General features: G+C 38.6%; 1 protein-coding gene across 24 annotated transcripts in view; it reads right to left on the reverse strand.

The window, feature by feature from the left end:
• Window positions 1-18,216, reverse strand: part of C2cd5 (C2 calcium dependent domain containing 5) — a 95,888-nt gene that overhangs the window by 13,895 nt on the left and 63,777 nt on the right. For all 24 annotated transcript variants that reach the window (XM_036180646.1, XM_036180644.1, XM_036180639.1 and 21 more), the window contains 8 exons: window positions 17,293-17,457; window positions 9,720-9,860; window positions 6,879-6,942; window positions 6,547-6,608; window positions 6,242-6,340; window positions 5,569-5,658; window positions 5,021-5,108; window positions 4,837-4,923 (listed from right to left, as the gene is read on the reverse strand). In XM_036180646.1, the coding sequence (XP_036036539.1) occupies window positions 4,837-4,923; window positions 5,021-5,108; window positions 5,569-5,658; window positions 6,242-6,340; window positions 6,547-6,608; window positions 6,879-6,942; window positions 9,720-9,860; window positions 17,293-17,457 (796 nt within the window). The remainder of the gene's footprint in view (window positions 1-4,836; window positions 4,924-5,020; window positions 5,109-5,568; window positions 5,659-6,241; window positions 6,341-6,546; window positions 6,609-6,878; window positions 6,943-9,719; window positions 9,861-17,292; window positions 17,458-18,216) is intronic.

Genomic DNA, 18,216 nt, shown 5'->3' on the forward strand with positions numbered 1-18,216 from the left:
CTCTTCTGCACCTCACCTCACTGTCCTCAAGCTGCCTGAAAACAGGGGAAAACTACTCTATCCCCGCTTTCATTAACTCCCTTCCTTCCACCCTTCCTCTTGAATGAGCCAGACACTTGTACCTATCTTTACATCTTGTTTCATTCCTTTATTTGTTTGTTTTTGAGAAAGAGTCTCATACTCTAACATCCCGGGCTAGCCTGCCTCAGCCTTCCAAGTTCTGGGGTTACACCTGGTTTGCCTCTCTTTAGTTTTCATATTCCTCATTCTCTATCCTGATAGCTTCTCTCGCCTGCCACTGCTTTGGCCATCCAACTATATGAAGACTATTTACAGATTCTTTTTATTGCTTTCACTATTTTGATCATAATGTCAAAATGTACAGTTTTTAAAAAGCAGATTCAGCAGATGTATGAAATGATTACTATATAAAGGTATTTGTAGTAGTATAGGGTGCTACTATATACAGTTAAGAATTCAGAAATATTTATTTGTAGAAAAAATAAAAGCTAATGTTCACAGATTTTCCTGCTGGCTACTGTAGTCAGTGACTGATTGAACAGAGCTCCCTGCCCTGCAGGCCTCAGCACCTGCCACTGAGCAGAAAGGACTGAGCAGGCACCAAGCAACAGAGACAGGAAACAAGAGTGTATGGAAAGATCCTTGTCTGCACTTTTAACCAAGAGACACTAAATTATCCTAATGAAACTTTTTGATAGTATTAAACTATCAATATCCAAATGAATCTACCATTCTATGACAGATTAGATTTATACCATATTTGAGATATATTTAAAGTAGTATATGACTTATAGTTGTTTAAGTCCATTAGCTCACTGTAACTAATATCTCAAGATTTGTCTTAAGATTTTTTGTTTTGTTTTTGGTTTTTGGTTTTTTGAGACAGAGTTTCTCTGTGTAGCCTTGGCTGTCCTGGAACTTGCAGAGATCCTCCTGCCTCTGCCTCCCAAGTGCTGGGATTAAAAAGGTGGCTGCCTGGCTCTATTTATTTGTTTGTTTGTTTGCTTGTTTTTGATAACTTCAGATTTTAAAGTAGTGCTAACCTTTTACAAACATTAAAGTTCAAAATTATTGAGCTCATCCACATTCTATGAGAAAAAAAAAATCTCATTTTAAAATTTTTTACCCAGGAATATCTTTACTTAGATTCTACATTTTTACTGTATTTATCTCTCTCCATTTTTTCTATAGGTATCATTTTAAAAAATGCAGGGGAAAAAGCCTCAAGTGTGGATGCTGATGAGGCTAAACCATTATGGTAGTATAGAATTTGTGCTACCCATGCTTTCTTACAGCACAGCCTTCCAAGAAAAGCTGCATGGTGATACCACACCATCCATGTTCCTCCTAAAATCCTGACAGCCTTCACATGACATTCTTTAAGAAATGACTGAAATCAGCACCTTCTAATATCTCACAGCAAACAAATCTAAGGAGCTATCAAAGTGACACTGAGTCAGCCAGAAATCTGAGCCAATAAACTTTTGTTACTTTGGAAAAAAAAAAAACACCAACTAGGCGGTGGTGCCACACACCTTTAATCCCAGCACTCAGAAGGCAGAGCCAGGCAAATCTCTGTGAGTTCGAGGCCAGCCTGGTCTACAGGGTGAGATCCAGGACAGGCACCAAAACTACACAGAGAAACCTGTCTTGAAAAACCTAAAGAAAAAAAAAAAAGAAAATGAAAAACAACACCAAATTCTTCATCATGAAATGGAAAACCTGACCATGGCTAGACAGTTCAGAGTTTGGTTTACTCTATATGGTGAATTAGGATAGATACGCGTAATGAAAGCAGCACATGACATTTACCCTTGTTGATAACAAGAAAATAAAGGGAGGTTTATCTAAAAGCATAGATGCAATTGTTAATAAATATATTATCTTAGCTCTTCAAACTACTCTTCCTGTCAACATCAAAAGAGAGAAACAAGTAACAAGTTCCTCCCTCTTTAGAACATGAATGGTAAGTACAAGTCAATGTCTGAAGGAGCAGGCTAGTCCCTGGGCCTGCTTCCTAACTATACACAGCTAAACTTAGGTTTTCACATACTTTCTGTTCCTACTCAACACTTTGTCATGTTACTACAGCACATGCACACTCCATTCATGCTCATAAGACCACTGGACTAGTCTTCAGACCTTTTATAAGCCACCTTACCCTCAAATCTTCCAAATTACCTTGAAATAACTTTTAAAGGCATATTTAACCCGTGTCCTGAAAAGATGGAGGAGGCAAAGCCAATCTATACATGCAACACAAACCAGAACCCACACAAGTATGTGAAAGGGACAGACACTAAGCACTCACCGGAGATGCTCATGCTCCAGGAAAGCACAGGTGTTCTGCATGGAGCACTGGGTGGCACACGTTTTTATGTACATTAGTAGACAAGAGGTTCTGCTATTAGGATGGTAGTGAGGTAGTGTGGTGTGGCCCAATGGTTTTCCAACTCTGGCAACCCTTTTTCAGGTACTATCTAGGAAGCCAACGTTGTAAGCATGGAGTTGAAGATCTCACTGCACACCCTCTTGTCAGCACCTCCCACCCAGAGGCTGTGCTGAGACTCACAACTTAGAGAGAAACTGGGCTTGCTGGTCTAACTGACTGGAGTTTCTTGGAAACTGATAATTACAGAAACTCTCTGATCTCAGGCATGAATTCAACTTTTGATTATTTATTTTTTTTCCCCTGAGACAAGGTTTCTCTGTGTAGCCCTGGCTGTCCTGTACACTAGGCTGGCCTCAAACTCAAGAGATTTGCCTGCCTCTGCCTCCCAAGTACTGGGATTAAAGGCTTGAACCACTCCAATACAAACATGTTAACAATCATAGGCCCACAAAATATAGAAACTGAAGGAATTTTCAAAACTTAAAAGCTAAAAGGAAGTATGAAACTTTTCAGATTTTCGACATGAGAAGCTGAGGCTGACAGAGGTCTGTAGTCAGACAACTTGCACACCTGCTCAGCGGCAGTGCTGCAGATAGGCATTCCACCGTTCCCTCCACCTCAGGCCTCTCATGCTGCCTTTGAAAATGAGCTGTACCACTTTGGGCAGTTCACAAAAAAGCATCCAAACGCTTCTTTTCTTTGTTCTTTAGTCATAATCATTTCACAATACTAACCATATAAGCAGCAGTTGTGACTGACCCTGCAACACTATGGAAGCCATCAGTATGGACACGGCAAACGTACAACCTCTTCTAATCATCTGCTACATCTGGTCAGCTAATATCACCCTGACTCCAAACATATACTCTTGTAAATTAGCAACAGACTCAACCTTTACTGACTAGGCTTTAGGGGTGATTTCTTACTGCAGAGGCTTCTCTTTCATCCCCGAAAAGAATGACACCTAAGGAGCTCAAGAAAGATGTTTTTAAGACTTATTTATGTGGGCGAGAGAGATGGCTCAGAGGTTAGGAGCACTGGTAACACTTCCAGAGGTCCTGAGTTCAATTCCCAGCAACTACATGGTAGCTCACAACCATTTGTAATGAGATCTGGTGCCCTCTTCTGGCATTCAGACATACATGCAGGCAGAATATTGTATATATAATAAATAAATTTAAAAAAAAAAAAAAAGACTTATTTATGTGTGCGAATGTTTCGCCTGCATGTATGTCTATGCTGAGTATGTGTACCTGATAACCAGAGGCCAGAAGAGGGTATCAGATCCCCTTAAACTAGATATAGACAGTTGTCAGCTGCCATGTGGGTGATGGGAACCAGATCTGATCCTCAGCAAGAGGTTAAATGCCCTTAACCTCTGAGTCATGTCCTCAGGCCCCTCAAGAAGATTCTTAAGAATGATGTTTTCTTCTCTGGAAACCATGTTTACTCAAATCTGAACACAGACTCTTTGGAACTGGATTCCCCTTCACTCTTCCAGGGATGTATGGAGTGCCGAGATTCTGTGTACAAGTCCTAACTTGGAGTGGAGAGCTGATACAAGGAAGATGACCAAGCTACCAGGTAAGGAAGTTCAGAATCAGACCACGACTTAGCTCTTCAAGTCTATGGTAAAACATATACTCCTGCATGGAGAGACAGGCTTTGCACTGACTGATTTAGTGAACGCACACACGCATGCTCACAAACACACACACTTATTCTGTTTTATACATAATTTGTTTTCAAATAAAAGTATTCATAGATGGAGCAATTTCAAGTGTTATGATTATAGTAACTAATTTTATGTTAAATAACAAATGAATCATTTCTCATTTAAAAACTTTAGGAAAAAAATACAAACTACATTTACTGAATATGTAATATAGGATTAGACACACAGTTTTGAAAAGTTAAAATAAAAATTATACTAAAAACAAAAAGAGAAATTTAAAAAAATCCTCCCATTCCCATTAAGGGGAAAATATTTTGTATTTGAAAAACTGTTTCTTATGAAAACAATATCCTTCAATTACAGCCATGGTGTAAAACATGGAAACATACATGGCTAACCTGAGCATGCCCCAGTGAATCTATGAAAATCTAAAATGTTCAAAAACCTCTACTAGAAGAAAACTAACCAGGTAAAATACCAAATACACTATATTTAAGTATTTACACTGGGAAATTCAAATCTTCAAAAGCTAAAACTTTAGTAGAACTGAGGTATAAGAATGGAACATGAGAAAAATGACCTTCACAGTTTATAATCTCTTCACAAAGTAAAGAAAGAAGATTATTTCCCCCATTTATACATATGGAAACACACAATGGCAGATGAAGGGCAGACTCCTTAGTGGACTCTAGTGAGGAGGCAGAGAGAAGCAAGGGACTCCCACACCATGAGCATCCATGGGACCAACCTTTAGCCGCTGGGAAAGCATGAGAAGGCAGTGAGTCTGAGCAGAGCTCCAGCGGGAACTGCAGTAGCTCTTCGTTATCTGTGGAGGCTAGGGAAGAAACACACACCAGTTACTCAGCAGCCATCAACTGCCCCGTTTAAACCTAAGAACCTAGCACACAGCTGGGACAGACATCAAAATTTACCTCTTTGCAGTGACTTTTCGACATGGGCTTTTGTGGTCTGTAAGGCCTGGTTTTTATCAAAAGTTATTGCAACTGCTGTGACTGTAACCTAGAATTATAAAAACAATCATATTACTAAAATAATCACTAATAAAATTAAATTTCTTACAATTTGCTTTCAGCACCATGGGACAACCTATATCAACTTACTAGTTTGCCCTTCCTCATTAAGACTCTCAACCAAAATTCTATGGAAACTCAGATGTGCACCGTGTCTAGCTAAACCTAGACATTTCTGAAGAGCTTTCTCTGAAAGACAGGGCTATTAAAGTCCTGGACAATGAGCCCCATTCTGTTTACTGTGTCATCACTAGGAGGACACATGTGAATCCCCTGCAGATAACCAGCAATAAAGACATTAGATACACAGCCTGAAGTATGCTAATAAACAACTTCAGACAGTCTGAGTTCAAACACTGTGCTGTAGTTAGCTAATTATGGTAACATTAAACTAAAACAGATCACAAAGGGCTAGAAGCCTCTTCTACAGTCAACGGCCCCTTCATTACCTGGATTAACTCGTCTTCAGGCAGAGACACTGTAAAGTTCACATGGCATAGGCAGCAGGGGGTCATGGACCGGAGTTTGAAATATAAGCTCTGCATAAAAGAGAGGACTGGTGACTTCATTCTTCACTTCATGCTAATGAATTCACAGAGTTAATTCTGTCCATGAGCATTACATCACAAAGGTGAAAACCAAGAAAGGAGGCCACAACTGCCCTTCTCTTTAAAAGACCAGTGTCAGTGACTGCTGTCGGGAAGGCTGAAGTGCTTGCAGTAGATACAGGAGCATGTAAACACAGAGGACATGGAGTCACAGGCAGGACTATCTGGAAGGCAGGGACTGAGGGGAGCCCTATCACAGCATACACCACAATGAACTAACACAACTTTACGAAACCCATCACTCTATGCTAAGAGCACGCCCAATAAAGGTTTAATGTTTGTCAACAACTCTGAAAACAATTCTACAAATGTACTAGATTGTTATGGAAGTTAAGCTACTAAATTAAGTAGCTTTTCTCATAATACTGTCTCTGAGGAGAGTGAGGACAAGCTAGTGCCTCACTGTGGCACAGGTGAGACCTGCAGGCCATAGCAGCAGCACACCCTGGGCCCGTGAGGCACTAGGCACAAAGGAGAAAGTGAAGCTGCCTGGCTCTGAGTGGCGGGCCCCTACCTTGAGCAGGTTCTCACACAGGCCGTTGAAGTTCCTATTGAGAGCTTGGTTCGTCAGGTTGAGGCCGCTCAGTCTGACCACTCTCACTGATGTGAACATCTAGGGCAGGAGACACAACAACACAACATCTTGGTCTTTTGTCCTGAAAGTCTAATAATTGATAAAACTGACAAATAATGAAGAAATAATGAAATTAAAAAGGACAGCATTTGTAATTTGTACTTGGTGTCAAAAAGAATAGATATTTAAGTGAAACTTACTTATAATGTATATGGTATTTGTTTCAAATTAATAAAATGGTTTACCTGTATTTCTGATGTCCAATTATTTATGCCAGGCATAATTTCTGTATTACAACTATAAAAACCTGCCAAAACAAATTATAGTTAAAATGTGATATTTTACTGACTATGGTTTTAGAAATGATGGTTCTCAACAATCAAATCTAAATATAAAACTTTCATTACTTTTGACTACATATTGAGTTCAATGCCAGCCTGAGATACTTGACACCATATTTCAAAAACAATAAATGACTGAATTACTAAGTAACTAAAAAGAAAGCTAGCCCTCTCACAAATAGGAACCAGAGCATTGATGCACACAGGCTTAATCTCAGAGCTAGCTTGCTGCATACCTGAAGGAGGGGGAACATCAGTAAGGAGGGAGTGAACATCTTCCATGGCATCAGTGTCATCGATCTGGAAACAAAAAGATCAAACTACTAAATGACATGGCATCGGTGTCTTGGATCTAGAAACAGAAAGATAAAACTACCATATAACCACTACACACGAAAGTTGTCCTGATTCCTTAAAATTACTTTCATTATCTGAAAGGCAGAAGATTTAAGAAGTAAGAAAACAGAGCCATTTCCCCCTGTCAAAACATTTAACAAGAGCGCTGGAGACATGGCTCAGAGTTAAGGGTGCTTGCTGCTCTTCCCAGGACCCAAAACTGAGACAGAACAGCCTGAAATGGCAGCCTCGTTTGAATGAGAACAGCTCTGACAGGCTTGCATATGTGAATACCTGCTTTCTAGATGGTAGAACTGCTTGGGAAGGATTAGGAGGAATAGCCTTGTTGGAGGCAGTGCGTCATTTGGGTTAAGCTCTGAGGTTTCAAAAACCCATGACAATCTCAGTTAACTCTCTGCCTCCTCCTTGGAGATAAGGATGAAAACTTCCAACTACTACTCCATCAGCACGCCAACCTGCCTGCTGCCATGCTCCCTGTCATGATAGTCAAGGGCTCCTAAATTCTGGAATCATAGCCTCAATAAACTCTTTTCTTCTAGAAGTTGCCTTGGTCGTGGTATCTCTTCACAGTAACAGAAAGTAACTAAAATAGATACCCTTTTCTTGCCTCTGCAGACACCTACATATATGCTCATAGACACACAGAGAGATACATGCATATAAACAATAAATAAAAATGTAACATAAAACAAAAATTCTAGCATCAGCAATTTCTCCACAGTAACAACTTCAAATACTTCTAAGTAAAATCTTTTATGTATTGAAGTATACTGACAGAGGTTATGCTCATGCAGACTTTTCAAAATGCTTATTAAAACACTCCCTATATAATATAAACAAGCCTAGATAACACCATAGTGTTCTTACATCACAACAGCTCACAGCCATGTTCACCTCTACTTCAGCTTAGTTGCCCAGTCATGGCCACAGCTCAAGCCACGATTCCCCTAACACTACACAAGCAGGATCACAAGCATTCCTCATCCCTCCCTCATCTTTCTGAATCTGTACCTTGCCCCCATCTTCTGCCCACACTGGCAGCACTTTTTCTTGTGTGCCTCTGGCCAACCAGGATCCCAGCACTCTGAACCAAAATTCAAGTGATGCTTAGCCACCTAGAGAGCTTGTTAAAATATTTTTAGGGCCCCACTTTGAAATTATCTTTTCCTATATCTAAAGTAGAGTCCTAACAATCCCCATTTCTTGCAAACTCCAGGAAGTACTGATGTTTCAGCTGGGCAAGGTAACTTGTACAGCCTCAGAGCCTATGACCTCCTTGAGCCACACTGCTCCTCCACTGATCTCCTTGTTCCCCATCTCAAACTGTAGAACAATGGAGAACAGACTACTACTTCTGCAAGAGAAAACTCAGGGGCCAGAGGGATGGCTTGGCAGTTAAGAGCACATAATGTTCTTAGAAAAGATCCAGCTTTGGTTCCCAGCACCCATGCTGGATGGTTTATAACAAATTCCTGGAACTCCAGATCTGGGGATCTAGATCTCTCTGTCTTCAGGGGGTACCTGCAAAAACTCATGAAGGTATATACACATATACAAGAATAAAAACAAACAAACAAATAAATAAAAAACATTTTATCTCACTTTAATTGCTCGTTTCTCATGGAGGACATCCTTAGGACAGTCAAAGACACTGTTTGGGACTCTCATCCCAACACAATTGTACTACCAGCTTCCAGAGTCACTGGGTAAAAGCACCAGACTCTACTCCCTAATACTGTTCTCACAGCATGCATATGTCATTCACTGCCTTCCACTTCATAGTAAAGAGATCTATCTCTCCAAAAGCTAGTCTCAGGGTAGGGCAAGAGGCACTGATCTGAAAACAGTGAACTTCTGAGCACCAGTCCATGGCTACTCTCTGGGAAAGGAGTTTACATGATCTAAGCGTCTTTTAATAAAGATTGTCAAAGTATCTCCTGCACTCAACAAGAACACACATTATTCAGTATTCAATGAGATTATTACATATTGCATAAAGCAATACTTAGCAAATACAATCATAAAAGGTGATAATTATACTGTGTTTAAAGTGGTACATTATCTGATTTAAAGTCACTCAAGTTTCAAAGGTAACTCCAAATGTTTACTATTATAGGTAAGTGTCCTTCCCCAGAATGCTGGGACCAAACCCCTCCAAATTCCAATGTTCCAAACTCGGACATCTATATAGATTTAAAGAGTTGAACATTCCTACTCCTAAACTGAAAGACTAAAATGCTCCAAAATCCAAAACTTCTAACATGAACTTTCTAATTTCTTTCTTTTTGGTGGGGCAAGAGATAGGGGAACAGGTCTCATGTAGACCTAGCTGGCCTTAAACTCACCATCCAGTCTGGAGTTCTGAGATTACAAACTTAAGCACCAGGTCCAGTTCACATGGTGCTGGGGGATCAGGCACAAGGCCTCAGGAATGCTAGGCAAGCACTTTAACAAATGAGCTATATCCCCAGTCCCAAAATTTGGAATTTCTGGGCAATTCAGATCTTAGATCTTTGATGAGGGTTGCTCAACTTGCCTTTTACTATTATTTCAACCCAAGTGGCTTCAGAGCTACCAATATTGCATCAGGTACCTAAGCTATCTTCATGCCTGTAATTTCTACAATTTCCTTGATACTTGTAAGACTTATGGTATAAATTATAAATTATAAACTATTTATCTTCTCAAACTTTTAGGACATAATTCCAATGCAGTCTTACCTCTAAAACAAATGCATCTTTTTTCCCATGTGAAAGGTCTAATTCTGTAACTTCATCAGAACTTTCTGACTGTGATCTTAAAAGTCTTGAGCGCTGTCTAGGTTCTGGGATGGGCGACCCTAGAATCTCTTCAGGTACCTCCTGAAAGACATGCAATTATGGAGGCTGAAGTTTTTGTTTGGTTTTCAAGTTTTATATTAATAGGCAGCTTCCTGAGGAGAAAAAAAAGCCCACACAATACATTCAGTGAACTCTATATTTAAGTATAACCTTTCAGATTATAGAAGACACAGATATTTCCTTTTATCTACAAAAGCTGACATCTAGTGCACAGACAGGGAACTACTCCAGGCTACACATATCTCTACATACTGTATGTCTTTTCTATGAAGAATTTCAAAGTACAATTGGCTACATAAAGATTTAACAATTTTCCAGGAAAGGGTACTACTCTTTCATAGCCTTTCTTATCCAGTAGCAATTTTTAAAGCTCTAACACAGTTAAACGTGAAGAGTAAGAAATGTATGTGTATATGACAAGATAATACATACATATACATATACAAATGCATGTACAAGATATACAATTTATAATGCTAAATAACCTTCAATAGCAACAAAACTGGTCTTCACAATCAGTGTATAATGATATCATCCTGCATGGATGTGTGTGTTTTAAACAGCTAATGACCTGGGCTGCAGTGTAACAAAAGGCAAAGCCTGATACTGATGTACCAGAAACTTCCTTTACAAAAATGAGGGTTATAACAGAGGTTTTCCAAAATGTCATGTTAAATGTTCACTGTTGGTGTGTGCCTAAGGACAAAGGCAACCAGTGCAGTTCAAAGCTACCTGTGGAGTACTGTCACACACGTTTACTTTAAGCATAGAACCTGCCCTGCACACATCTAAAAGGATGTCATTATAAAGAACAAAAGATGAGAAAAGAATGCAACTCTTAAGCTACAAACTAAATGAGGAACGCATGAAAGGCAGCAGTTCTGGTGGGTTATAATTTTTTTTCACTAAATATAAGACACTTCCTCTTGTGATTGTGTGTTTTGAATTCTGTGACTGCCTCTGTATGCTACTAAATGGTAACACTTTGGTATTTGGTATATTCAAGTCTCATATGTTAGGTTTTACCACTAGTAGTATTATTTTAAAAGTTTCTCTTACTTTGATACTATATATTATCTTAATAAAATTTGAACATCAAAATATTTTCAATTTACTGAGGAAAAATAATCCAATAAGAACAGTCAGCTAGGGCTATCTTTCTAAGAGAAGGAACACTGATCCACATTTTAATATTAAGTGGCTCAAGAGATACTCTGGATTAAGAGATTAAGAGCACACACTTCCCTTGCAGAGGACCCATCACCTGTAAATAGGAGTTTATGTCCCACCAGCAACTCCCAAATACCAGACAGCTGCTTTCCAAACTATCACATAAAGGCATATATTAATTACCAATGCTCAGCTGGTAGCTGAGGCTTATCACTAACTAGCTCTTACGCTTAACCCATAATTCTTATCTATGTTTAGTCATGTGGCTTGGTACCTTTTCTCAGTACAACATTCTCATCTTGCTTCTTCTGCATCTGGCTCGTGACTCCTGATTCTGCCCTTCCTCTTCCCAGCATTCTCAGTTTATTCAGCCTGCCTATACTTCCTGCCTGGCTACTGGCCAATCAGTGTGTTTTATTAAACCAATTTGAGTGACAAATCTTTACAATGTACAAGAGAATTATTCCATAGCATTTTCCCCTTTTTGTCTAATTAAAAAGGAAGGTTTTAACTTTAACATAGAAAAATTATATACAACAAAAACAGTTATTAAGTAAGAATTACAGTAGCACTATCTAATCCATTTGCATTTGGCAAAATTAGAGAAAATAATTATCTATCTTACCTTGGTGAATCTAAAGTTTTGTGTCTAATTTACTTTCTATTATAACTAAGGAAAACTATAATTATAACTATCTAGTCTTCAACTCCATCAAAGATCCAGAAGGATGAAATGTTACCTAATGACAGGGACATCAGGCTGCTCTACATTTCCTGTTTACTCAGGTAATATTATATCCTTCTCAGGTCTCTAATGGAGTTGAAGACTAGATAGTTATAGTTTTCCTTGTTACCAGACTCAGAAAACAAACTCACTAAAGAGGTGTAAAATGTATGAGGTTGAGAGACAAAAAAAGATAGTTTGGGGTTGTTAATACAAATTAGAACAGAAAGTAAATTAGGTACAACACTCTGGACTTACCAAGATAGGATAGATAATGGAGTATTTTCTCTGAATGGAGAATTTGTCAAATGCTAATGGACTAGACATTGTTAATGTAATTATTGCCTATATATATTTGTGTATAGTTATTGTACTTATTGTATATAGTTTTTCTATGTTAGTTAAAACCTTCACTTTTTCTTTAGACACAAATTGGGAAATGTGTGACATTTTGTTTGTGTTCTGGCAAATAAAGCTTGCCTGGAGATCAGAGGGCAGAACTTGCTATCCACTAGTTAACCATAGAGGCCAGGCAATGGTGGCTCACACCTTTAATCCTTGTACAATCAGAAGAAGGAGACAGGAAAATAAGGTGGGTGAAAACAGGATCTCAGCCCCCCCTTTTCAGTCTGAGGATTCAGGAAGCTAAGAAGTAACTGTGGCTGTTCCTTTGCTTCGCTGGTCTTTCAGTTTTTATCCCAATATCTGATTCCTGGTTTATTTGATAAGACTACTTAGGATCAAAATAAAGACAATTAAAATACTTAGTGTCTGAAGTAAGGAAAGACATATTGGAATAAAATCCACACCTGCTGAAATTTTAAAAATCATAACAGATTTTCTTCTTCCTCAAAAACCTAACTTGTGTGAAAAGAAGAACAACTCAGTGTTCACTGGGTGAAGTAACTTAACTTGTATTCTTATTAAGTACATTTTCAAGGGGATCTTATAGCCATCCCTCAGTATTCACAGAACCCTATGGATATTAAAATATGTGGGTGCTGAAGTAAGCTTCACAAGATGACACAGAATCTGCACTTAAGACACAATCTGCTGTGTGTGCTTTAATTATTTTGTAGAAATGGAGATCAAATCTAGGGCCTAGCACATGCTAGGCCAGTGTTCTACACTGATACTTGGCAGGCAGTGTGACTGCAGAGCACATGAAGGAAAGTCTCTCCAGTGGGCGATCGGGATGGAGTCACATCAGCAGTAAACAGTGAAAGAGTAGCTGACACCACTGGAACCAACAAACAGAACCAACACGGAGCTCCAGTGTAGCTTCACTGAACCCAAAAGGCATAAACATGGTACGTGCATGTTCAAATACCAAAATATAATTACAAAAGGAAAACAATGTACTGCAAACATTATTCAGCAATGGCTATGACAGCTTTTTAAGACTATTTTTCAGATATTAACATAGTAACATATCAGCATTTCATTGCTTTAAAGTTTCAAGTCACTGTCCAACAGAAACAAAGCAAGAGACACTAGATAATAAAGACAGACAGAACTAAGTCTAATGAAAATTATTATCTAATTATATTCAAAACATTACATTTTCAACATGTAATTAAAATAAAAACATTGATATTTTACCCTACTTTTATACTTTTTGCCCCAATTCAAGCTAAGTGGATGCCAAGGTCTCAGTGGCTCCCACACTGAGCTTCACAGTTCTCATCAAGTCCCTGAGCTCTCAGTTATCTTCACCACTTTGCTCCAAGAACATGACAAAAGATATAGGTGAAGCAAGAATTCTGGAGCAGTATTTTAGAAGACCAGCCCAAACAAGAATTATGTATAAAAGGATTAAAACATTACTCAAACAGTATCCCTTTGTGGAAGTAGTTATTATCTGAAACTCATAAAAAGATAGTTTCATTGTAATTGCAGTACATTTTTTTTTTTTTAATTCAATGATGGGAATGACGTTCTGTATTCTGTGAATGTGTGTTGCTCAGATTTGGATGATAAATAAAATGCTGATTGGCCAGTAGCCAGGCAGGAAGTACAGGCAGAATAAGCAGACAAGGAGAATTCTGGGAAGGACAAAAAGAACTGAGAAGGAAACACCAGCCCACTATACAGGCAGCAGCATGTAATATCACACAGGTAATGCCACAGAACACATCACAACATATAGATTAACAGAAATGGGCTGAGTTTAAATGTAAAAGCTAGTCAGAAGTAGCCCTGAGCTAATGGCCGAGCAGTTTTAATTAATATAAGCTTCTGAATGATTATTTTATAAGTGGATATGTGGTCTGAGGGGCTGGGCAGGACCAGAGAAAACTTCAGCTACAAATGGCACCCAATGGCTCGAGTTTCCACTTAAAACCTGAGAATACTTAACAGGTAATTCTAAATGGAGCTAAAACCAGATTCCTGTTTCATGTCTCATGCGGGTGGCCGCAACATGTGGGCTTGAGCTACTCTATGATGGATTTGTGGCATGTGACCTTGACCTACAGAGGTGTCTCCAAGCTGCACATGATGTTGCATGGTAGATATAGTTTTTGCTAATAATAATTAAAAAAAAAAAAAAAAAAAAAGGTTTCTGGGTTACATGCTGCTTTAATAGAAGCATAGACCCACTGCCTCCCAGAGTTTGGCGGTGAGCATGGATCCTCCAAAGCCGGCAGTAAACATATTTCCACCATTGTTGGAAAGCTAAGGTGGGCAGAGCCAGCAGCCAAAGCTGCCATTTCATTACTAGCCACTGCAGTTTAAAGCTAGATTCACGATAAGTCAGATTCAGATTAAATAAACCTCTAAATGGTTTACAATGTGTGTAAAAATGTACATAACCTTGAAATAGAGAAGAAAATGAATATAAACAGTTATATAAAGAAACGGTTTTTAAAAATAAAGTCTTTAAAGGGACAGTAAAAGTAATATTAAAATAAGCCACATACAGACGGAAATCACACAGAGTCTGGACTATATTGTCTTTGGGATTTTTAACTGCAGAGAGAGAGAGACATTTGACTGTAAAAGCTGCTGAGTTAAATCAATATGTATATTTTAAAGGTATCTTGATTTCAAAATTTATGTCTAAGGATACGTTGCTTTGGAAAAGAGGTTCTGCTTTTGTTTCCACAGAAGATGAGAGCCTGTGAAGTGTTTCCAGGCTAATATGGTTTGATCAGCCAAGACCCCCTGAAAGGTCTCCAATGACACCATGGCCCAGATCATCCAACATCCAAAATCAACTTCGAGGCAACTGGCTCAGAGAATACAGCATCACAGACTACTCCAGTCAAGACTTAACCATAATTCTTAATTTTCTCAGGATCCACATTAGATTGTCAGCACCTTCATCCAGTAGGAAACAGTATGAGAAGTGATGCCCAAATTTCCAAAATATTGTTCATAAATGTTTATTTTTATTTAAAGCAGGTTGATTATGAATGCAATCTCTTTCTAAAGAAGAAAAGAGGATATTATAGATATGATAGAATAAAGAGTAACAGCTTTTTAAAAATGTTTTCAATGCTGTGGATTTTAGTTTACTGATACAAATTTAAAGTTAATTTTGTTATACTGTATTTTTCTACTCTTGTTTAAGGTATTATGTTTGTGTAGCTCATTTAAATTATAGTGGATAATTAAGAAATACAGATTGATAATTAGTCTTCCATGATAGTCAAACTTATAGTCATGTTAGTTAAGTTTTCTAGATATACATAGATATATTTCAGTTAGGTAGGTAATCTTCAAACACTTCAAAGACCTACAGAATATGGCATTTAAAATGTTTTAAAAACTTAAGACTTTCTGGACAGTGAGACACATCTGCTCCTGGCAGGACCAATTTACTTCAGAGAGGAGAATGGGCATCAAAGACACTCTATATGGAATTTATCTTCACCTTGGCAAAAATAGCCATTTGGGCAAGAAACTGTGCTTAACAAAATGTTGTATCGACTGGACATGCAGGACCCAAAGGAAGGTGACCACTGAACTTTGCAAGGCAAAATGGTCCTTCAGGTTCCTACTTTGCAGAGGAAACTGCCAGACATTCTACAGGACACAGAGAGAAGCGACTGAGAGACTCTAGACCTGTAGGCTGAAGATGGATGCCCCAACGTTACAGAGGAACTTTGGGTAACTGTCCAGGCAGGCACCTGTCTCTTGTCATTCTAGATTTTTGGAAGTTGCTTATAATGCTCTTACTGTTTACTTAGGTAATATTATATCCTTCTGAGGTCTTTGATGTAGTTGAAGACTAGATAGATAGTTATAATTTTCCTTAGTTCTGATAAAAATGAGTTAGATATAAAACCTTAGACTCACAAATATAGGATAGATAAAAAAATTTTCTTTAATTTTACAAAATACAAATAGACTGAATATTGTAACTATAATTCTTGCTTGATAACTATTTTGCTATATATAATTTTACCATGTTGAAGTTAAAACCTTCCTTTTAAATAGAAAAAAAACGGGGGTGGGGGAATGATGGGAATATCGTCCTGTATGCTGTGAATGTGTGTTGTTCTGATTTGGTTGATAAATAAAACGCTGATTGGCCAGTAGCCAGGCAGGAAGTATAGGCAGAATAAGCAGACAAGGAGAATTCTGGGAAGAAAAAACAGAACTGAGAAGAAAACGCCAGCCCACCATCCAGGGAGCAGCATGTAATGGCACACAGGTAAAGCCATGGAACATGTGGTGACATGTAGATTAACAGAAATGGGTTGAGTTTAAGTGTAAGAGCTAGTCAGTGGTCAGCTAATGACCGAGCAGTTTTAATTAGGATAAGCTTCTGAGTGATTATTTTATAAGCAGCTATATGGTCTGTGGGGCTGGACAGGACCAGAGAAAACTAAGCTATAATTCAAACTATGACTGAAGGCACCTGCAGTGTGTGAACAATGTGATGCAGCTACAAGCTTGGCGAGCTTGACTATGGCAAGAATGGCAAGCAACTTGAAAGAAGGAGCAGTCGCTGAGACATCCCTGCTATCACACTTCAACCACTAAGCAATCTTTTTACCAAAAGGGATCTGTTTCCTTTTTCTCCCATGAAGGGTCTCATTCTGCAGCCCAGGCTGGCCTCCAACACACAGCAATTGTTCTGCTTCAGCTTCCCAAGTGCTGGGATTACAGATGTAAACCAATATGCCAGCCAAAAAAGAGCATTTTAAACCACTTACATAACAACCATTTAAAAAATATTTACTATGTCAAGAAACACAGCTGTAATGGAGTTTTACTCTATAGGTCACAACAGGCAAGAGAAAAACCGCTTAAACCCTTTGGGTATGTACAAAAGTCAAGCATGTGAACATGCATACACACATACACTTAGAGCACACCCACATGGATATCTCAGGAAACAAACAGAGGAAGCGACAAGAAGCAACACTTGGAAGGAGAGCTGCACTTTGTCCATTCAAGGTCAGAGGAGGTCACATCCAAATGCAGATGCTCAAGCAAAGACAACAGTAGGGGATGTGGAAAATGTTTATGTCCAAAATAAGATATCCTCCAAACACGCTGCATCCAACCGGAACTGCTACACTCGCCATGCAGGCTCTATTCACTTACCGGAGGGTTGATTTCATACAGTTCTTTGTTTCTGGCAATCGTGTCGTTTATTTTCTTCTGCATGTGGGAGATGTGCTGCTCATATGAGCCGTCATTAGGGGTCTTCCCAGCAATCTGGATACCACCAGGCATTGGTAAAGCTGCTAAGTAGACCCCTGTGGCCGACTTGTGAAAGTAACAGGGATACAGTCAGACAGAACATCAAATGACAATGGCTTCCAGTTCCCTACCTAGGAATGCACACTTCACTCTATACAAAAGACACATAGCTAGCGCATTGTCTGTAAGAACATATAAAACACTCTGCTAACGGGTGTTGGTCTACTCAGGGAGGTTCCTAAGTATATGGCAAACAACTGAGAAAGGGGATCTCTAAGTAACGAACTATAGCTTTTAAAGCTTTTGCCTCATTATATTAAAAAAAAAAGTTGAAATCTGAGCAGTTTGGGCAAGAGAACATGATGTTCTAGGTAAGTCTGTGTTTTCATTGTGAGTTCCAGGCCAGTCTGGGCTATATAGTGTTGAGACCATGCCTCAAAATATCTAAAAAAATATATATATATAAGTAATTTGAAGTCAAATATACCTTAGCAAAAAGAAAAAAGTTACTAAAACAGTTTTACCACCAATGAGGAGATAGTCTGCCTTTAGAAGGGCAACAGTAGAGAAAAGCTGCAATCACACATTGAAAGGATGAGGTAAGAAATGCGAGCAGCCTCATCCCTGCATCTCATTCTCCCACTTACTCCACAGTCACCAACAGAAACAATTTACTTGACCCATTTATTTTACTATTTAATACAATGACAATTTCTCATTCTACAGCAGTCATCCTACATTATGAATATTGGAAAGCTATGGGAACTATAAAGCAGGATAAAATCTGCACATGCACGTGTGTTTAAGCTATCACAAGCAGAGCAA

Source organism: Onychomys torridus, chromosome 3 (assembly GCF_903995425.1).
Source record: "Onychomys torridus chromosome 3, mOncTor1.1, whole genome shotgun sequence".
Lineage (NCBI taxonomy): Eukaryota > Metazoa > Chordata > Mammalia > Rodentia > Cricetidae > Onychomys > Onychomys torridus.